A 20,033-nucleotide genomic window follows, 5' to 3' on the forward strand; every position below is an offset into this window, starting at 1 on the left:
TCTGTGTGACTCCATAGATGGCTGCCTACCAGGCTTCCCCATCCCTGGGATTCTCCAGGCAAGAATACTGGAGTGGGTTGCCATTTCCTTCTCCAGTGCATGAAAGTGAAAAGTGAAAGTGAAGTCACTCAGTCATGTCCAACTCTTAGCGACGCCATGGACTGCAGCCTAGAAGAATACAGATGGCCAAAAGATGCTCAATATCACTAACCGTCAGGAAAATGTAATTTAAAAACACAGGATATCACCTCACACCTGTCAAAATGACTATCTTCAAAAAGCAAGAAACAAGTGTTGGTAAGGCTGGAGGAGAGGGGAACCCTTGTCATTATTGGTGGGAATGTAAACTGTTCCATATATGATGGAAAACAGTATGGAGATAACTGAAAAGTAAAGAAAAAAAGAACTATCACACAAGCCAGAAATTCAATTTCTATGTGATTATATGAAGAAAACAAAAACACTAATTCAAAAAGATATATGCAGTTTTTATTTATTTCAGCACTATTTTACAATAACCAAAATATGGATGCAACGTACGTGTCTATCAATAGATAAACAGACAAAGAAATTGTCAATATGACTCAGCCATAAAAAAGTTGAAATGTGATCATTTGCAGCAACATGGATAGACCTAGAGGGTATTAAGTAAAATAAGTAAAACAGAGAATAACCAATACTGTATGATTTCACTTATATGTAGAATTTCAAAAAAACAAAATAAATGAACAAACAAAACAGAAACAGACTCACAGACACAGAAAACAAAACCAGAGGGACTTGGGTTGGGTCAAAGGACAAAAGAGGTCAAAAGGATTAGGACATACAAACTTCCAGCTATAATAAATGTGATAGAGATGAAACACACAGCATATGGAATATAATCAATATTGTTAACAACTGTGTATAGTGACAGATGGTAACTACACTTATTGTGGTAGTCATTTCATCATGTATAAGAGCATTGAATTATAGTAGTTTCAGTTGTACACCTGAAACTAATGTTGGATATTAATCATAATACAATAGAAAAAGTGGTCAGGATACAGTTACTTGTGCTAGTAATTTACTATTTGATTCCTATACAGAGCAACTTAGTTTCAAAAACAGTATCTTAAAATATTGTATGATTCCACTTACATGAGGTACCTAGAATAATCAAATTCATAGAGACAGGAAGCAGAATGGTCGTTACCAGAGCTGGGAACTCTGGTAAATGCGGAGGTATTGTACAACTAAGCCCATGCTCTAGAGCCCAGGAGCCACAACTCCTGAGTCCACATGCCGCAACTCCTGAAGCCTGTGGGTCTTAGAAACCATGCTCTGCAACAGGAGAAGCCAGTGCAATGAGAGGCCCACGCACGGCAGCTAGAGAAGAGCCAGGGCAGCAACGGGGAGCCAGCACAACAAAACATTTGAAAAAGAATACTAATAATAACAGCAGTTGGATATTCTAATTCCCATTATCATTTCCACAAATGAATAGAAATTATTTATTTGGAAACAGAAACCTTAAACTGAATAAGGACATGTTCTTAGAACAATGATAAAGTTAAAAATTAAACTGTGCCTCTCTCCACTACTACATCAGTGGAATACAGCCAACTGACATTTGAAATGAAGCTGAAATTTTCCACCATATTAAGTTCACTGGGACATGTAATATATTTGATTTCACACAACCATGTTTTTCTTCCAAGAGAAATGTAGTTTGTGTTGTTTCACTTACATTCAACCATTAAAATAGCTCATCGCAAATCTTTCTTGGTTTTTATTTAACCAGAATATACTTTGGGGGCTCAAACAGTAAAAACAGCTTAATTTTACCTTGACAACCAAGATAATGCCAATAATGCTATAATTTCTAACTTTGCTTATGATATAAATATTTCAATAAGGATCAAGCTGATGAGAAACACAAACATATATTAAGAGAATACAAATGTAGTGCTTTGTTTTAGAGTTCCTAAGAACCAAATTGTAAATGCAAAGGAAAATGTTTACGATACAAAAACACATTTTTGAGAATTCTGTAACAATTATCACTACTACCAGTCATTTAATAGGAAATAAAATAGCATCAATCATTATAAGCTGGTATGAAGGTGAAAGTGTTAGTTGCTCAGTTGTGTCTGACTCTTTTGTGACCCCACAGACTGTAGCCTGCTCCTCTGTCCATGGGATTTCCCAGGCAAGATTACTGGAGTGGGTGGCCATTTCCTTTCCCGGGGAATCTTCCTGACCCAGGGATTGAACCCAGGTCTCTGCATTGCAGGCAGATTCTTTTCCATCTGAGCCACCAGGGATGTCCCTCAGCTATCATTTAAATATCACCCATAGTTACCAAAAAAAAAGTGTCCATTGAAAGCAAAACAGTAGAAGTCTAAGTGGTAGTCTCCATAGTACAATGTAAAATGCATAAGAAATTCAGGCATTATCGGAGTGAGTTGGCTACATTGGATTTCATAGCCAGAGAGTTTATAAAAAGAACTAATTGGCTCAGAACTTTCAATTGTTTATTTAAGGTTTGATCAGAAATTCAGAGTGTTGTTGCTATAACCCTAAAGAAATTTCTTTTTGCTTGTAGACAGGAGGCTGATATAAGGCACACACACACACACAAAATCAGACACAGACTTTGACTTACCAGACTGCAAATTTACAACAGAGGTTGAAATCAAATCTGGCAAGCAAGGTTTTTAAGTGACACTTGACACACTGGCTCATTAGAATCAGAATGGCACGTTTAGAAAATTCATACAAATAGAACTAACGCAAATAAAGTCAAGCCGTTGGTACAAAATGCTAAGATCAATCGGCATTTAAAAGCAGATAACCCAAATCATCCTAAACATTTTAAACAGAAAGTGATTGGATAGTGAGAATTATATATTTGAGAAACTGTTGAAATAGCTGGAGTGATGTGTGTTGAGTTCGCACAGGAATGACTCCCAGAATTGACTCCCCAGGAGACCAACTGCCAATACAGAGATCATTGAACATCTTTCTTGGTGACAGGTGGAAAATTAGAGATCCTCTAAGAATAACTAGAGACAAGCCAACATCCAAATAAATTAATGGCATAGCATGTAGCAGTTGAAAAAACAAGTTCCTTTATTAAGATATAGACTGGGCTGCTGTCCCAAATCAAAAGACAACAATGACAAAGTGAGAGGGTTTTTTTCTCCCTCTCACTGCTAAACAACCACAGACTGATGTTCTATTCTTTGCAGTCTAGGGGACCAGACCCCTTCTACCTGTTACATGCTAAAGAGGCAATTACTCAACCTCATGAACTAAAATCAGAACTTTAGCTCCTGCCATCACATCTACATTCCAACCAGCTGATGAGAAGAGAAGGGAAATGGAGAGAATGTTTGTCTTTTAATGTACAATCTATAGGGTACATGTAGTGTCTATTCAGAGTCCATTGGCTAAAATGTAGTCACATTCATTGCAAGGGAAGCTGAGAAATATAGTTTTTTCCTCAATTAAAAATGAGTTGATAAGGGTATAAGGGTATAATAATAAAAGGTAATTATATTTATGTATACCAGTAACAAAAAGAAATAGAAAATTGAATTTTAAGAGACTATTTTTAAAAATATCATTTGCCTTTAGCATTTAAAATATTATATAATAAAAGCTCCTTCCATAAAAACTATAAAACATTACCAAGAAAAATTAAAGATTACATAAATATGTGTTTTTCCTTACCATAAACAAGGTTAATATTTTAAAAATCAACTACTTTTCTACCCATATCCCCTGGAATAAGAAATGACTACCCACTCCCGTATTCTTGCTAGGAAAATCTCATGGAAGGGGAGCCTGGCGGACTACAGTCCATAGGGTCACAGGAGTCAGACACGACTTGGCGACTAAGCAAACAAACAAATATGTACTTATCCTTACCATAAACAATATTTTAAAAATCAACCACTTTTCTATCCTCAAAACAAATAGAAAACAAAAATTTAAAGATACCACTTTAAAAATTATAATTTTCAATAGCACAGAAGACATTAAATGCCCTTACCATAAGGTTACAATATACTATTAAATCTTTCAGTCTATGAAAATATTGCTTTTTGTATTTATTGCAGCAATGAAATGCTTAGCTATATGCCTGTCTAAATATAGGGCTATCTTATATACCACAAGAAGAAAAAGAAAATGGCTATTTCAGAACAAAAAGCAGACTACCACAGTTCCAATACTGGGTGATTCAATAAAAAATGATACCTTGTTTAGACAAGAGTACTTACTTTTACGTAATTAACTGTATAATAATTACACTGTAATAAAGCTTTATGAAAGAATGAATTATAAATAAAAATTCATTAGTTGCCTTACAAAATAGGGAATTTTAAAGCTGATATTATACCACTGTTAACTAATATGTAATATAATTAATAATATGCAGCATTAGTACTATTTAATTATATTCAGTTCAGTTCAGTTCAGTCACTCAGTCGTGTCTGACTCTTTGTGACCCCATGAATCACAGCACGCCAGGCCTCCCTGTCCATCACCAGCTCCTGGAGTTCACTGAGACTCACATCCATAGAGTCAGTGATGCCATCCAGCCATCTCATCCTCTGCCGTCCCCTTCTCCTCCTGCCCCCAATCCCTCCCAGCATCAGAGTCTTTTCCAATGAGTCAACTCTTTGCATGAGGTGGCCAAAGTACTGGAGTTTCAGCTTTAGCATCATTCCTTCCAAAGAAATCCCAGGGCTGATCTCCTTCAGAATGGACTGGTTGGATCTCCTTGCAGTCCAAGGGACTCTCAAGAGTCTTCTCCAACACCACAGTTCAAAACCATCAATTCTTCAGCGCTCAGCCTTCTTCACAGTCCAACTCTCACATCCATACATGACTACTGGGAAAACCATAGCCTTGACTAAACGGACCTTAGTTGGCAAAGTAATGTCTCTGCTTTTGAATATGCTATCTAGGTTGGTCATAACTTTTCTTCCAAGGAGTGTCTTTTAATTTCATGGCTGCAGTCACCATCTGAAGTGATTTTTGAGCACCCAAAAATAAAGTCTGACACCATTTCCACTGTTTCCCCATCTATTTCCCATGAAGTGATGGGACCAGATGCCATGATCTTCATTTTCTGAACATTGAGCTTTAGGCCAACTTTTTCACGCTCCTCTTTCACTTTCATCAAGAGGCTTTTTAGTTCCTCTTCATTTTCTGCCATAAGGGTGGTGTCATCTGCATATCTGAGGTTATTGATATTTCTCCCAGCAATCTTGATTCCAGCTTGTGTTTCTTCCAGCCCAGCGTTTCTCATGATGTACTGTGCATATAAGCTAAATAAGCAGGGTGACAATATACAGCCTTGACGTACTCCTTTTCCTATTTGGAACCAGTCTGTCATTCCATGTCCAGTTCTAACTGTTGCTTCCTGACCTGCATACAGATTTCTCAAGAGGCAGGTCAGGTGGTCTGGTATTCCCATTTCTTTCAGAATTGTCCACAGTTTATTGTGATCTACACAGTCAAAGCATTTGCATAGTCAATAAAGCAGAAATAGATGTTTTTCTGGAACTCTCTTGCTTTATCCATGATCCAGCGGATGTTGGCAATTTGATCTCTGGTTCCTCTGCCTTTTCTAAAACCAGCTTGAACATCAGGAAGTTCCTGGTTCACGTATTGCTGAAGCCTGGCTTGGAGAATTTTGAGCATTACTAGCATGTGAGATGAGTGCAATTGTGTGGTAGTTTGAGCATTCTTTGGCACTGCCTTTCTTTGGAATTGGAATGAAAACTGACCTTTTCCAGTCTGTGGCCATTGCTGAGTTTTCCAAATTTGTTGGCATATTGAGTGCAGCACTTTCACAGCATCATCTTTCAGGATTTTAAACAGTTCAACTGGAATTCCATCGCCTCCACTATCATTTAAAATATTCTGATGTGTTTAAATAAGATAAAGATGTCATATATTTATTTATGCACACACACAATGGAATACTACTCAGCCATAAAAGAGAATAAAATCTTGCCATTTGCAACACCATGGATGATCTTAGAAGGTATTATGCTAAATGATGCTGAAGCTGAAACTCCAATACTTTGGCCACCTGATGCGAAGAACTGACTCATTGGAAAAGACCCTGATGCTGGGAAAGAATGAGAGCAGGAGGAGAAGGGGACAACAGAAGATGAGATGATTGGATGGCATCACCGACTCTATGGATATGAGTTTGAGCAAGCTCTGGGAGTTGGTAGTGGACAGGGAAGCCTGGCATGCTGCAGTCCATGGGGTCACAAAGAGTCGGACATGACTGAGCGACTGAACTGATGCTAAGAGAAATGAGTCAGACAGCGAAAGACAAAATACTGTATGGTACCACTTATATGTGGAATCTAAAAAATAAAACAATAAATAAAATGAAAACTAAGGAACAAATTTCTTTATCTAAAATGTATAGAACTTTATACAATATCTGTTCTATTATATTTGAAATTAGAGGAAAGAACATTTGTAAAATATAGTCATCACTAGCAATAGAGAGACTTGGAACACAAAAAAGAATGGGGCTTGATGGGTGCCTTCCTAGTATAGTGAGGAAAATTTTGTTCTACTTGGAACAAATATATATTAAAAAAAGAAGAATCCATAAATTGTTATTATATTAAAGGAAAAAAGGAGAGTTAATTAATGATTATACCCATGAACATGAGACAGGTATTTGTTTTTTCAATAGACCCAGGTAGCACAAAAGAAATACAGCTTTCAGACTTTAAAAGTCCCAGTCCACCCCTGGCCATTCAAATCTGAACCCTCACAAGTCCAAGTGTTGCCCAACTGTGTCTACCATCATGCCTCCTTGAAAACTTACAGTATAGTTCCTTCCAACATAGTTAAAAATATGTTTCTAAATTCAGATGTTCCATTTTATTTATTTTTAAAGATTTTTAAAGATTTTCTTTGATGTGGACCATTTTAAAATCTTATTGAACTTGTGACAACAATGCTTCTGTTTTATACTTTTGGTTTTTCACCTTGTGGCATGTGGGATCCTAGCTCCCTGACCAAGGATTAAACCCGCACCTCCTCATTGGAAGGTGAAGTCTTTAAGCACTGGACCGCCAGCGAAGTCCCAGATGTTCTGTTTTAAAATGCTGTATCCATAGCCAATTTCACCTTATTTAAGTGTGAAAAATTATTATGCATTACACAATCTATTCATCTAACCCCAACTAAATTCTAAAAATGCAAATGAAACACAGCGGAACACCAATTAAGGTATTATGTTTATCCCTGCAATTATAAGAGCCATAAATTCTTTCAAGCCAGTGATGTCTATCATTTTAATTAGTGTCTGAGTTTTCCTTAGACTAATATTATATGTTTACAGGAACAAACTTAATAGCAAATCCTTCAGTAAGATATAAGAGCACTTCAATAATTTTTTTAAAAGATTTTTGGTTTTTTTGATGTGGACTGGTTTAAAGTCTCTATTGAATTTGTTACAGTATTGTTTCTGTTTTTTTTTGTTGTTGTTTTGGTTTTTTGGCTGAGAGACATATGGGAATCTTAGCTCCCTGAACAGGGATTGAACCCACACATCCTGCTTTGGAAGGCAAAGGCTCACCCACTAGACCAACAGGGAAGTCCTCTCAATTATTGTTTAAATCTACCTCTTCAGAACCAGCTTATATTGGTTAACATTATAATTTCCCTTACCTTCTCTTACACTGAAATCTCTTCTATTTTCACTTTCCATTTTTTTCAACATTTTCTCAATTTCTGGAGGAATTTCTTGTTTAAATTAGACAAAAATATGCACTGAAGAAACATAGTCAGAAAAAATGCACAAATAAAATAATATTTTACAGGGTATATACCACTCTCATGCTTCCCCTAACCAGAGCAGTGTCCTTGGTGAACTTCCTCTGTATGGTCAGGGCTTCCCTGGTAGCTCAGACAGTAAAGCTTCTGCCTACAACGCAGGAGACCTAGGTTCCATCCTTGGGTCAGGAAGATCCCCTGGAGAAGGAAATGGCAACCCACTCTAGTATTCTTGCCTGGAAAATCCCAGGGACTGAGGGGCCTGGTAGGCTACAGTCTATGGGGTCACAAAGAGTCGGACACATCTGTATGGTCACTGCATGAAATTTTCAAAATCTCATTGTCTATTGACTGTATTTAGAACAGAACTTGAGACTTTTTCTAAACAATATGTTGCTTAAACAGTATTCTCAGTGTTGAGTAGTGCAAATATAGTTTCCAATATAAATATTATCCCCCCTAAAAAATAAAAATTAAAAAACCGGAGTGAAATATAGGCATTGAATTTGAGTACCAAAAATCAACAGATATTTTACTGGGAAAATATTAACTTGGTAAACACTGGGTAGAGTAAGCTTGTATATCTAAAATGAACTTTCCTCTGCCCCCAACCATATCATATGCAAGTCATCAACTTCCTTGAATCTTAGGACTTCTTTCCTCTTCAATGTTTATTATGAATAATAAATGAAACTGGAGAATTTAGCAATTTAGGGGCTTTTGTGAGAGCAAATTCTTTGAAGAAAATAGGAGGGTCAGAGGAAATCTGAATTTTTAAGCAATGAATGGAGCATAAAGAAGAAAAAAACAACAAGTATACAACATGCTTTTAAGAAATTTCAACTTACGCACACTTTAATTTCATAATCTCCCCAATAGGGAGAAAACTGCTAGAAAAAAGGGAGATGTACTAAACACTGACTATATGCCAATGGTTGCTTAAAACATACTATATATTATTATCTCCATTATTTTTCAGATCCCTTAGTAGATTCCAATAGCTCCATTTTTCAAAGATTTAGAGAGGTTAAGTAGATCAGGTGACACCTTATAAGTAGTAAGCAGTACAAAAGTCCAAATTCATCTTTTTAAACCCCAAACACACACACTTAGCACTAAACCCTGTGTACAGGGTCCACTAATTACCGAGCCAAGTATAATCAGTCAGATTTCCCAGCAGAGGACTCTGAGTTGCTATGCCAGCATTCTCATCAGGTACGAGACTTTTAAACTCCCCCCAAGTATTTCAAGGAAATACTTGGCTTCAAAGAGAAGCTAATCCATTCACGCTCCATTGCCTTATACACTTTTTTTTTGGCCTTTTTTAAACTTTTCATTTTATATTGTAGTATAGCTGATTGATTAAGAATGTTGTGATAGTTTTAGGTGCACAGCAGAGTGACTCAACCATACATATACATGTATCTATTCTCCCCCCAAATTCCCCTTCCACCAAGGCTGCCACATCACATTGAGACCAGACTTCCCTGGGCTATACAGTAGGTCCTTGATGGTTATCCATTTTAAATTTGGCAGTGTGTACACGTCGACTTCAAACTCCCTTACACATATCTTTTAAGCAAAAGTTAACTGTCATGTTAAAACATAATTGTTTTATGACATATTTATAAATTACTTAAAACACATATGTGCCTGCACACACAAATTAGAATTGGTCTCTGTCCTTATTATAATTAAAATTTTTATTAAATATCAGTCAATATGCTAGTGGCTAATCTCCATACAGACATTTAAAAGAGGAATCTTGGTTGTCTTTTTCTTATTAAAATTCATTAAACAATTATTTTTCTCCATCATCATTTAGCAATTAACAAAATTGCAATCAAAATAAGATTTTCAATATAACTTCTAAAGACTCAATAATAACCCCCTAATATTATTTTTGCTAATAAAGCTCTGGTTCTTATTTGACTGATTAGAATCACTAATTCCAGATTCAGTTCAATTGCATCTTCCTAAATACATATGTTTTGCCTCCTCTTGTCTTTTTCTATTTTAAGCTGTCCTTGACAGAATTATTAGCCTACGCCCATGAATATAGATGAAAAGTGTGCATGAACTAAAGTCACTTTCAGAAGTTTAGTGGATATAGCCACTGCCTGAATATCATTTATCCTTCACTTATCTGTGAAAGTTCCAGGTTGAGTGTTTTTGCAGTACTGAGAAACTGAGAAACATTTCAAAGATACATCCATGTTATTCATGACAAATAAAAATTACTAAATTAAAGAGGTTTCCAATAAATAATAGATTGAATGATTATCATGTAATATAAAATAATTATATGCTTGTGATCTCTGCAAGAGAGAAAACTTTGCTAAAACACATGGTAGAAATATATTCTTAATAAAATGCATATAATGGAGGCTCACACTCAAATGTCTATACCATCTAAGGAATACTGGTAAGGTGCTCAAAATATCAGATAATGTAAAATGATATAGCTTTTACTGAATACATGGCAAACAGAATACACCAGACATGAGACTAGGTAAATTATATAGGTGATTGCGTGTGTGTGTGCTAAGTTGCTTCAGTCACGTCCAACTCTTTGTGACTTTATGGACCATAGCCCACCAGGCTCCTCTGTCCATGGGATTCTTCAGGCAAGAATACTAGAGTGGGCTGCCATTCCCTTCTCCAGGGATCTTCCCAACCCAGGGATCAAACCCGCATCTCTTATATCTCCTGCATTGGCAGGTGGATTCTTCACCTTAGCACCACCTGGGCAGCCCATATAGGTGATTATCTCTTTTTCTTTTAAGAACTTAAGAAATAGCTTCTTTTAGAATAACAGATGAAGAAGTTGTACATCACATACCAAGTAAGAAGAATGTCTGAAACTAGTACTTACTTCACTAGAACATGGTACCTACCTGTGCTTCCCCATTTAGCCTAGGGGTATATTTTTGCTTCTGTTTAAATGAGAATAGAACTGAAATTCTTTGAAATTCACAAATTGGACCCCCAAATAATGGAACCCAATTGTCAGACTTATATAAAAGTGCCCTACAGTACCTACTTCATCTCCTGTGCACTGGGATAGAATGAGTGGTTATCAAGCAATCAAAATGTGGCTAATCCAAATTAAGATGGGTTATAGTTGTAAAATACACACTGGATTTTAAAGGTTAAGTCTGAAAATAAGAATATAAAATAATTCATTATTATGTTACATAGTTTTTGTGTTAAAATGATAAAACTTGGGGCATATTGAGTAAATTCAGGGTTCAATTGTGATTCAGGGTGAACTACATAAGGATATGTCAACATCTGCTAGATCATGGAAAAAGCAAGAGAGTTCCAGAAAAACATCTATTTCTGCTTTATTGACTATGCCAAAGCCTTTGACTATGTGGACCACAATAAACTGTGGAAAATTCTGAAAGAGATGGGAATACCAGACCACCTGACCTGCCTCTTGAGAAATCTGTATGCAGGTCAGGAAGCAACAGTTAGAACTGGACATAGAACAACAGACTGGTTCCAAATAGGAAAAGGAGTACGTCAAGGCTATATATTGTCACTCTGCTTATTTAACTTCTATGCAGAGTACATCATGAGAAACGCTGGGCTGGAAGAAGCACAAGCTGGAATCAAGATTGCCGGGAGAAATATCAATAACCTCAGATATGCAGATGACACCACCCTTATGGCAGAAAGTGAAGAGGAACTAAAAAGCTTCTTGATAAAAGTGAAGGAGGAGCGTGAAAAAGTTGGCCTAAAGCTCAACATTCAGAAAACGAAGATCATGGCATCTGGTCCCATCACTTCATGGGAAATAGATGGGGAAGCAGTGGAAATAGTGTCAGACTTTATTTTTTTTGGCTCCAAAATCACTGCAGATGGTGACTGCAGCCATGAAATTAAAAGATGCTTACTTCTTGGAAAAAAAGTTATGACCAACGTAGATAGTATATTGAAAAGCAGAGATATCACTTTGCCAACAAAGTTCCATCTAGTCAAGGCTATAGCTTTTCCAGTGGTCATGTATGGATGTGAGAGTTGGACTGTGAAGAAAGCTGGGCGCCGAAGAATTGATGGTTTTGAACTGTGGTGTTGGAGAAGACTCTTGAGAGTCCTTTGGACTGCAAAGAGACCCAACCAGTCCATCCTAAAGGAGATCAGTCCTGGGTGTTCATTGGAAGGACTGATGCTAAAGCTGAAACTCCAGTACTTTGGCCACCTGATGCGAAGAGCTGACTCATTGGAAAAGACTCTGATGCTGGGAGGGATTGGGGGCAGGAGGAGAAGGGGACGACGGAGGATGAGATGGCTGGATGGCATCACCGACTCAATGGATGTGAGTTTGGGTGAACTCCGGGAATTGGTGATGGACAGGGAGGCCTGGCATGCTGCAATTCATGGGGTCACAAAGAGTCAGACACAACTGAGCGACTGAACTGAACTGACACAAGGATATAGTTCAGTCTGTAAAGAATCTGCCTGCAATGCAGGAGATCCAGGTTCAATTCCTGGGTCGGGAAGATCCCCTGGAGAAGGAAATGGCAAAATATATTCTAAAAATTAAATTTGCTTTTTCTAAACATAACTTCTAGCATATATAAATTACACAAGTAGCTTACATTAGCGGCTTGCATTATACTTCTGTTAAAAGTTCATGATATTGCTGAATTCTCTTGCACCAACTTTCATGAATACTAATAAAAAGCAGTTTGGCTTTTAAAAAATTTGTCCAGGACACTCCCCCAAATATGTTTAAACACATATATACACAACATTATATATATACTCTCTCCTGCACTTTATTATATTTAACCTAATGTTAGGGGGTTTTTGAGATGGTTTTCCTATTCTCCCCTATCACAATAAGATATTCTTAAGAGCAGAGTCTCAATTTCTATTCATCAAAAATTTTAATAGAATATCTCCAATAGCAACAAGATATACAAAGAACCCTAGTGATATTAACATGTACCCTTAATTTTATAATTAATATATAATCCATACCACTTGGTACACACTTTGAAATTTTCCTTTTGGCAGCCTTTTTATTTTTGTTTAAGAAACTTCATTCCAGATTTCACAGGTTTAAGAATTTAAAATTCCCAATGAGATTGGTTTGTTCCTCTGACATCCCACTTCGTAGTTGTTCATTGAAGTATAAAGTGGTTCTACATAAAACTTTTGCTCTCTTGTTACTTGGATGCTATGAGATTAGTTTGTATTCTGATCAAACATTGACTAAGTAAAAGGTCAGATCTGGACAAGAACTAGCACAGCTGTCATCAGATCTCCTACAGAGAAAGAAGGTGAAGCTTTTCTCAAGAAGGTGATCATTCTGAGGTATCTAAAATGCTTTTACATTTAATTCTTGTTAGTATCTAGGCTTCCCTGATGGCTCAGCTGGTAAAGAATCCGCTTACAATGTGGCAGACCTGCATTCAATCCCTGGGTTGGGAAGATCCCCTGGAGAAGGGAAAGGCTACCCACTGCAGTATTCTGGCCTGGAGAATTCCATGGACTGTAGAGTCCATGGGGTTGCAAAGAGTCGGACACAACTGAGCAACTTTCACTTTCACTTGTTAGTATATCTATCCCTCAACACAATTTTGAAACGTTTGTTTCACTCTGTACCATTCCATATAGTGCTGGAAACGTCAAGGAAACATCCTGACTTAATTATGTGTCAGTGGGGAAACATTTATCTAGAAACATCCTCTTAACCAAATTAAAACACCCCCTGTGAAACGAATGAGGAAGTCAAGGCAGAAACGGCATGGTTCTCCATTCCACCCACCATGTTGTCAGCACAAATAAATTAGTTCATTCTTATTAGAGTACTTTTGTTTCTTATTTACAATATGTAATTTATATACAAAAGGAATGGCATTTTAATTGTCTTCTCCAAACTCATGGTTTAAATACTAATATATATCATGTTATCAGTTGATAAAATTTGTCCTTTTGTTTTCTTAACACTATATACTATATTTATTTTCATCTCATACCTCTAATATATTATAGGGATTAATGCTATTTAATATTTCCACATCTTATAACACTGTCAATCTATGTATTATATTGGACATCTATCAAGTCAGCATTTTAATCTAATTATTAAGAAAAATTACCCAAATATTTTTAGGTGAATGGATGGACATATGCAATCATCTAAATGACTTAAATATATAAATTCAACCATTCAAATGAATAAGTGAGTGAGGGTCAGTCAGTCAGTCATATCTGACTCTTGTGACTCCATGGACTATATAACCCACCAGCCTCCTCTGTCCATGGAATTCTCCAGGCAAGAATACTGGAGTGGGCTGCCATTCCCTTCAAATGAATAAAGTATTTGTCTAAAGAGAATAAAGTATATAAAATGACCATACTAACATCTAATTAAAATGGAATAAATCTGTTCTAGACATTCTTACATTTTATTAAGAGTGACTGATATTTATTTCAGATTGAAATCTGAATCAAACTGAAAACAAAGGAGCCTTATTTTATTGATCTAAGAAGATACTGACTAAACGAAGAACTCAGGAATTGGTAAATACACCAAAGCTTGGAGAAAAAACTGGAAGACAAGTTTATGAGTAAAGGCTTGAAAGACAACATTTTAGATTCAAAAAGATTTTTCCTTATGAAAAGAGTAATTTACTAGGTGTTTAGGCCACTTCTTTTCCATTTCTTTCCTTCCCACCTACCACTCTGCAAAAGCACTAACTACATAAATCAAAACGTACCTGTTGGAAGAGGCACTGCGAGTTCTTCTTTCATGGAGTGATGGGAAGATAGACAGTTCTTTGTAAGCACAATATCGTCCAGCGCAATATCACCACGGTGGCCCTTCCCAACTCGGCCTTCAAATTTGAGTTGGAAGTCCTCATCACCAGACAGGGCTAGCTCTTTCCGCTGCCAGAAATTGCCTTGTTCTACAGTGAGGTTAAGCAGGACCTTCGTTTGGTTTGAGACTGATACCTGGATCAAGGTGAGCGCTCCAATGCCATGTCCATACATGTGGTAATGAAAAATTATCTGCAACCAAAAATAGAAATATTATAAATAATTAGTACAATTAATTTCATCTTATTTTCAATTATATAATGTTGTCCTTTCCTTTCTTAACAGATTCTGCAAGAAAAAATAGGTCTGTATGTTCTATTGCTTAGTGAATACTCTGTCAATGAATGAAGTTAGTCCAGCCTTAAATCATATGTTGCAAAACATGGAATGTAGTACAATAAGGACCAAGCAGGAATTTAGTTGAAAAAGTGAGTGGCGTTTACTTCCTTTTTGTGACTTATAAAAGTAGGATTCCTCTACAAACTCTTAAAATCCACTGTCAAAGGGATAAAACTATCATCAAAAAGTGCTGTATTATATAGAAAGACTTTTCATGATTAAGAAACATCAGGTACTAAAGAAAATTTCCATCTCATGAAACTTAAATCATTTCCTTCAAAACAGCGGAGTACTTGATTGCTTATTCCACCACATTCTTTACTTGAAACATATTTTCAGTTCTTCAAGGTCCTCAGGGCTCTACTATACAGAGCAAAACCACCAGAATAGCAATTTCTAAATTTTACTTGAAATGTTTTAGAAGAGTAGACTTGAGTTTTACCCCCAAGTAAAAATTAATATGAGTATTTCCAAGGATTAACATTTCAGTCTTTCAAATATGGAGTTTACCAGATTTTTGGTGATTAAAACACTGATGGAGAAAGTTGGGGAAATTCTAAAAAAAAGAAGAGTATGAGTTAGGAACAGTAGGGACTCTATGTTTTTAAACTTTTAGCTTGTCATTTTTAGGAGTGAGGGAAAACTAATGGTGGGTGATCTTCATGCAGGAAAATAACATTTTAGAAACACTGGTACTCATGGATATTATATTCTAGAGAAGGGAAATGAATGTGTTTAAAGGGTAAAGAATGTGATTAAACCCATATACATAATGCATACTTTTAAACAGCATCAAGAGGTAAGCTCTGTGAAGTCAATCTATGCAAATTTCCTAGCTGATGAATAATACCCAAACTTCAGCTATTACTCTATGATCCAAAAATGTTTATTCTATTGATTAACCCATTAATGTAGGAAAACATGAACTCTGTGACCGCTGTGGCTTGTTCTGGGAGGACTGGTCAAACCTGAGTGGCACAAAGTGAAAAACAAAAAGTATCTGACCAGGATTGACATATATACTCTATTGACACTATGTATAAAATAGGTAACTAACGAGAACCTACTGTACAGCACAGGGAACTCTACCCAATGCTCTGTAGTGACCTAAAGAGGAAGAAAATCAAAAAAAGGAGGGGATATGTATATGTGTAGAGCTGATTCCAGGGGGTCCCCTGGTGGCTCAGTGGTAAACAATCCACCTGCCAATTCAGGAGACACGGTTTCTATCCCTGGGTTGCGAAGATCCTCTGGAGGAGGAAATGGCAATCCACTCCAATATTTTTGCCTGAGAAATCTCGTGAAGAGGAACCACGGGGCTGCAAAAGAGTCTGACATGACTTAGCAACTAAATAACAACAGAGCTGATTCACTTTGCTGTACAGCAGAAACCTAACACAACAGTGTAAAGCAACTATATTCCATTAAAAATTAATTTTAAAAAGGGTCTGAGGCCAGCCTCTTGAGCAGTGTCAAAACGCAAGAAAGGAAATTATCCAACAGGCAATAGCACACATCTGTTTGGAGCCCCTGCAGTCATACACATGGTCTTCCCAGTATTCTGCCTTGTTTTGTCTTATTTGCACAGAAAGGCTAAGGCATATGTTTTATGTCACATAAACACTTCTGTATCTTCTTGAGGCCATTTTCTGAATGATACCATTGGGTTAACATGCAAACAAACATCTAAACACAAATACTCCTTTTCTACAGAGAATACTTGGTGACAATGTAACATAATCACAGGGCAACATGAGCAAATAAAAATCTGTTGAGTACTGAATTCTTTTAAGGAGGCATCTTCACCAGAAATTTCAGTTACTCAGAGGTTTGCTCTCTACACTCATCAATCTATGTCTGCAGACTTCTCTGTATTCCACCCATCCCTCAGAAGGTAGAAAAAGCTCCAATTTGATTTTTTTCTGCCTGAAGGTATTCCACAAAGTCAAGTGACAGAAAGGATTTTCATGAAAGTTTAGGAGGTCATTTCTGCTCACTTGGTAAATTTTTTATATCTGAGAGTCCCAATCATTTCCAGCATGACTTTTCCTTACTTCTTTGTATACAATCTATATCATAAATATTCATAAAATGAACCATTCATCATTAATTTTTTTGACATTTCTCCTAGGCATACTTCATTATTCTCACACAGATGTTGAAAACAGTGGGAACTATAGTTCTGGGACCAGGCAAAAATAGAGATAAATGAAACCCTTGGTTACTACAGTATGAAAAAAAAAATCTATTGAACATTCTTAGAGGAAGTCTAAATAGAAAAGCTAAGAAGTCTTCTTTCTGTTGTCTTCCAAATTACTCGATACTTTCTTGAAAATAAAACCCCAGAACACCAGGTTTATATATGTTGTGTCTATACCTATAAATCTGTATATTCACAGTCTTGGAAAGTTAATTAAAAATTAAACATGAAGTATATAAAATTTCAGTTTGACTTCTTTGCTTCTCTAAAACTCAAATGTTTGCCAAACTAATTAAAGTTTAATTGTGTATTTTTTCATTACATCCATTCTGGACTGCTGAGTTACGTCTTTCAAACTTTGATCATGTCACTTTCTTGCAGAAAATCTATTAAATGCGCCTAAAGAGAGAAGAGAGATATTACTCTGAGTAATAAACTATGAAATCAACTTAAGCTGAGACAGAAAATCTAAGACAAACTAAAGGTTTAACATGACTGGGCTGGGACAGTGGTAGGATGTGAAGGGTGGTCAGTATAAAACAGAGGAATAAACACCTGTAGTAAATACAGGTTCAGCTGGAGAGCCCATGAGCAAAGATTTAACATGCCTCCTCCTGGAGTTAAGACTCTCTGTGTTGTGGAAAGAAACATACAAGAATACGACAATCTGAAGATAATAAAGACTTAAATCATGCCTCCCAGTTTGATTCTTTGATCAGCTAGCAACTTTCTGGGTATAATTTGTTTTCTTTTCAGTGTTCAGACATTGAGGAATACACCAGTCCGAATACATGTGTTCACAGCTATGAAGATTGTATTTTTTGTCATAAATATAAAGGGCACATTTATTCACACATTAACCTCTTATGAAAAGATGCCATGAAGTCATTTCTGAGTGCTTAATTTATATGTAAAGCTAAATTTAGCTCCCAGCCTAGCTGGCTCAAATCCCTTGGGGAATAAAAAACAGACAATCACACAAATAATAAAGCAAAGTGAAGGACCTTGCAAATGCATAGTCATCATATGAAGATCCAAACAACTCTACTTATATTTTTAACACTCTATAAACATTTTCTTCAAATTTCCACCGGATAATCGCCAAATCATTTTTCCCTAATCTAGAAATTCTACCTTTTAAAGGGTCAACTTCAGTTTTTAATCTTCCGTGAAGATGTCCAACCATTTTATCATGGTGTCAACTATGATTAATATTAGTTCTTGGAAATATTTAACTATACACTATTTCTCACTGTTTAATTCTCTTCCTTATGATGAAATTTCCATAATTCCAATAAGTGCCAAGTTCCCTGAGTGAACACAACTGATATTTTACTTTGTTCTAGGTAGCTCCGATGGTAAAGAATCTGCCTGCAATGCAGAGACACATGTTCAAGCCCTGGGTTGGGAAGATCCCCTGGAGAAGGAAACGGCAACCCACTCCAGTATTCTTGCCTGGAGAATTCCATGGACAGAGGAGTCTGGTGGGTTACAGTCTACGGGGTTGCAAAGAGTCGGACACGACTGAACGCCTAATACTTTCTTTCACTTTCACCCACAGTTATGGATAATAACCATGACATTTTTCCAATGGATTCCAAGATTCCTTGTCTATGGAACTTATCCACAGGATAAATTCTTCCAACAGTTCTAACAAACCTTCCCATTCATCTTCACTTTCTGACTCTCACAAAATTCCAAGTTGAGTGCATTCAAACTCACTTTTTGATCTGGTTCTGGCCATTCTGTTTTCTGTTTTTGACTCTATCAGAAGTTGTTTATAATGTTTCTGTTTTAATTTTTTCTCCATACCTTACAGTTTTTGCTTCTCCTGCTTATGACTGGACTTGAAATCCTGGCTGCCCTCATGGGCTGCTGAGGGAATAAGCTCTTTATAAAGATGTAATGGCCAGATGAATTTCCCAAGGTGTGGTCAGCCGCTGGCTCTGTGCCTGTAGCAGGGACATTGCTCGCCTTCAGATTCCAGTCAAAGTCATCATCCTGCTCCTGCTCCCAGGAACAAAGATCAAACTCAAAATCACAGCGCCCCCTGGAGGCACCTGGAAAATATTTTCCAATATATGGCGGAGAGAAAAAGGAAATTAGCTGATAAAACATGCTATCCAAAATCACATTTTATAAAGCACTCTCATGTCTAGGGATCTTTGAATTTGCTCCTCTCTCTGCCAGGATTCCTTCCAAAATGTCCACATGCCCTGCCCACTCATTTCTATCAGATCTGTATTTGAATATCACCTTGTCAGTGGATCCTTATTTACTGGTGTATCTAAAATCTCCTATACTCAACTCTCTCCTGCTTCACCTCTTTATTTTTATTGTTGGCACTTTCCTAATATATCATATCTTTACCTATTTATTTTATTTTTTTGGTCTTCCCTCACTCTTCACTCATCAGAATGCATGATTCACGAAGGAGAAACTTTAATCAGTTTTGTTCATTGTTATTTTTCCAGTGCCTGGCAAAAAAAACGGCTTAATTTGCTGAATAAGTAAATGAAATTTTTAAAAAAAGAAAAAAACAAAAAATTATAGTAATCTTATGTAAGCTTTTATATAGAGAATGAATAAACAACAAGGTCCTATTGTATAGCATGAGGATTATATTCAATATTGTATGGTAAACTATAATGGCAAAGAATAAAAAAAATAATGTGTATATATATGTATAAACTGAATCGCTTTGCTGTACAGCAGTAATTAACACAACATTGTAAGTCAACTATACTTCAATTTAAAAATACCAAAAAATTTACAGTAATCCTGCCACATCATGCAATATTCAAAACCTACCAATATTATCCTGACAGAAACATTAAAATAGAATATTTTA

General features: G+C 36.4%; 1 protein-coding gene across 1 annotated transcript in view; it reads right to left on the reverse strand.

Annotated features, from left to right (window-relative positions):
* The window catches only part of MALRD1 (MAM and LDL receptor class A domain containing 1), a 585,291-nt gene that overhangs the window by 340,270 nt on the left and 224,988 nt on the right, over positions 1-20,033 (reverse strand). The window contains exons 25-26 of the mRNA XM_040248365.1: positions 18,995-19,242; positions 14,544-14,835 (exon numbers count right to left, since the gene is read on the reverse strand). Of these exons, the coding sequence (XP_040104299.1) occupies positions 14,544-14,835; positions 18,995-19,242 (540 nt within the window). The remainder of the gene's footprint in view (positions 1-14,543; positions 14,836-18,994; positions 19,243-20,033) is intronic.

Source organism: Oryx dammah, unplaced genomic scaffold, assembly GCF_014754425.2.
Source record: "Oryx dammah isolate SB20612 unplaced genomic scaffold, SCBI_Odam_1.1 HiC_scaffold_10, whole genome shotgun sequence".
Taxonomy (NCBI): domain Eukaryota; kingdom Metazoa; phylum Chordata; class Mammalia; order Artiodactyla; family Bovidae; genus Oryx; species Oryx dammah.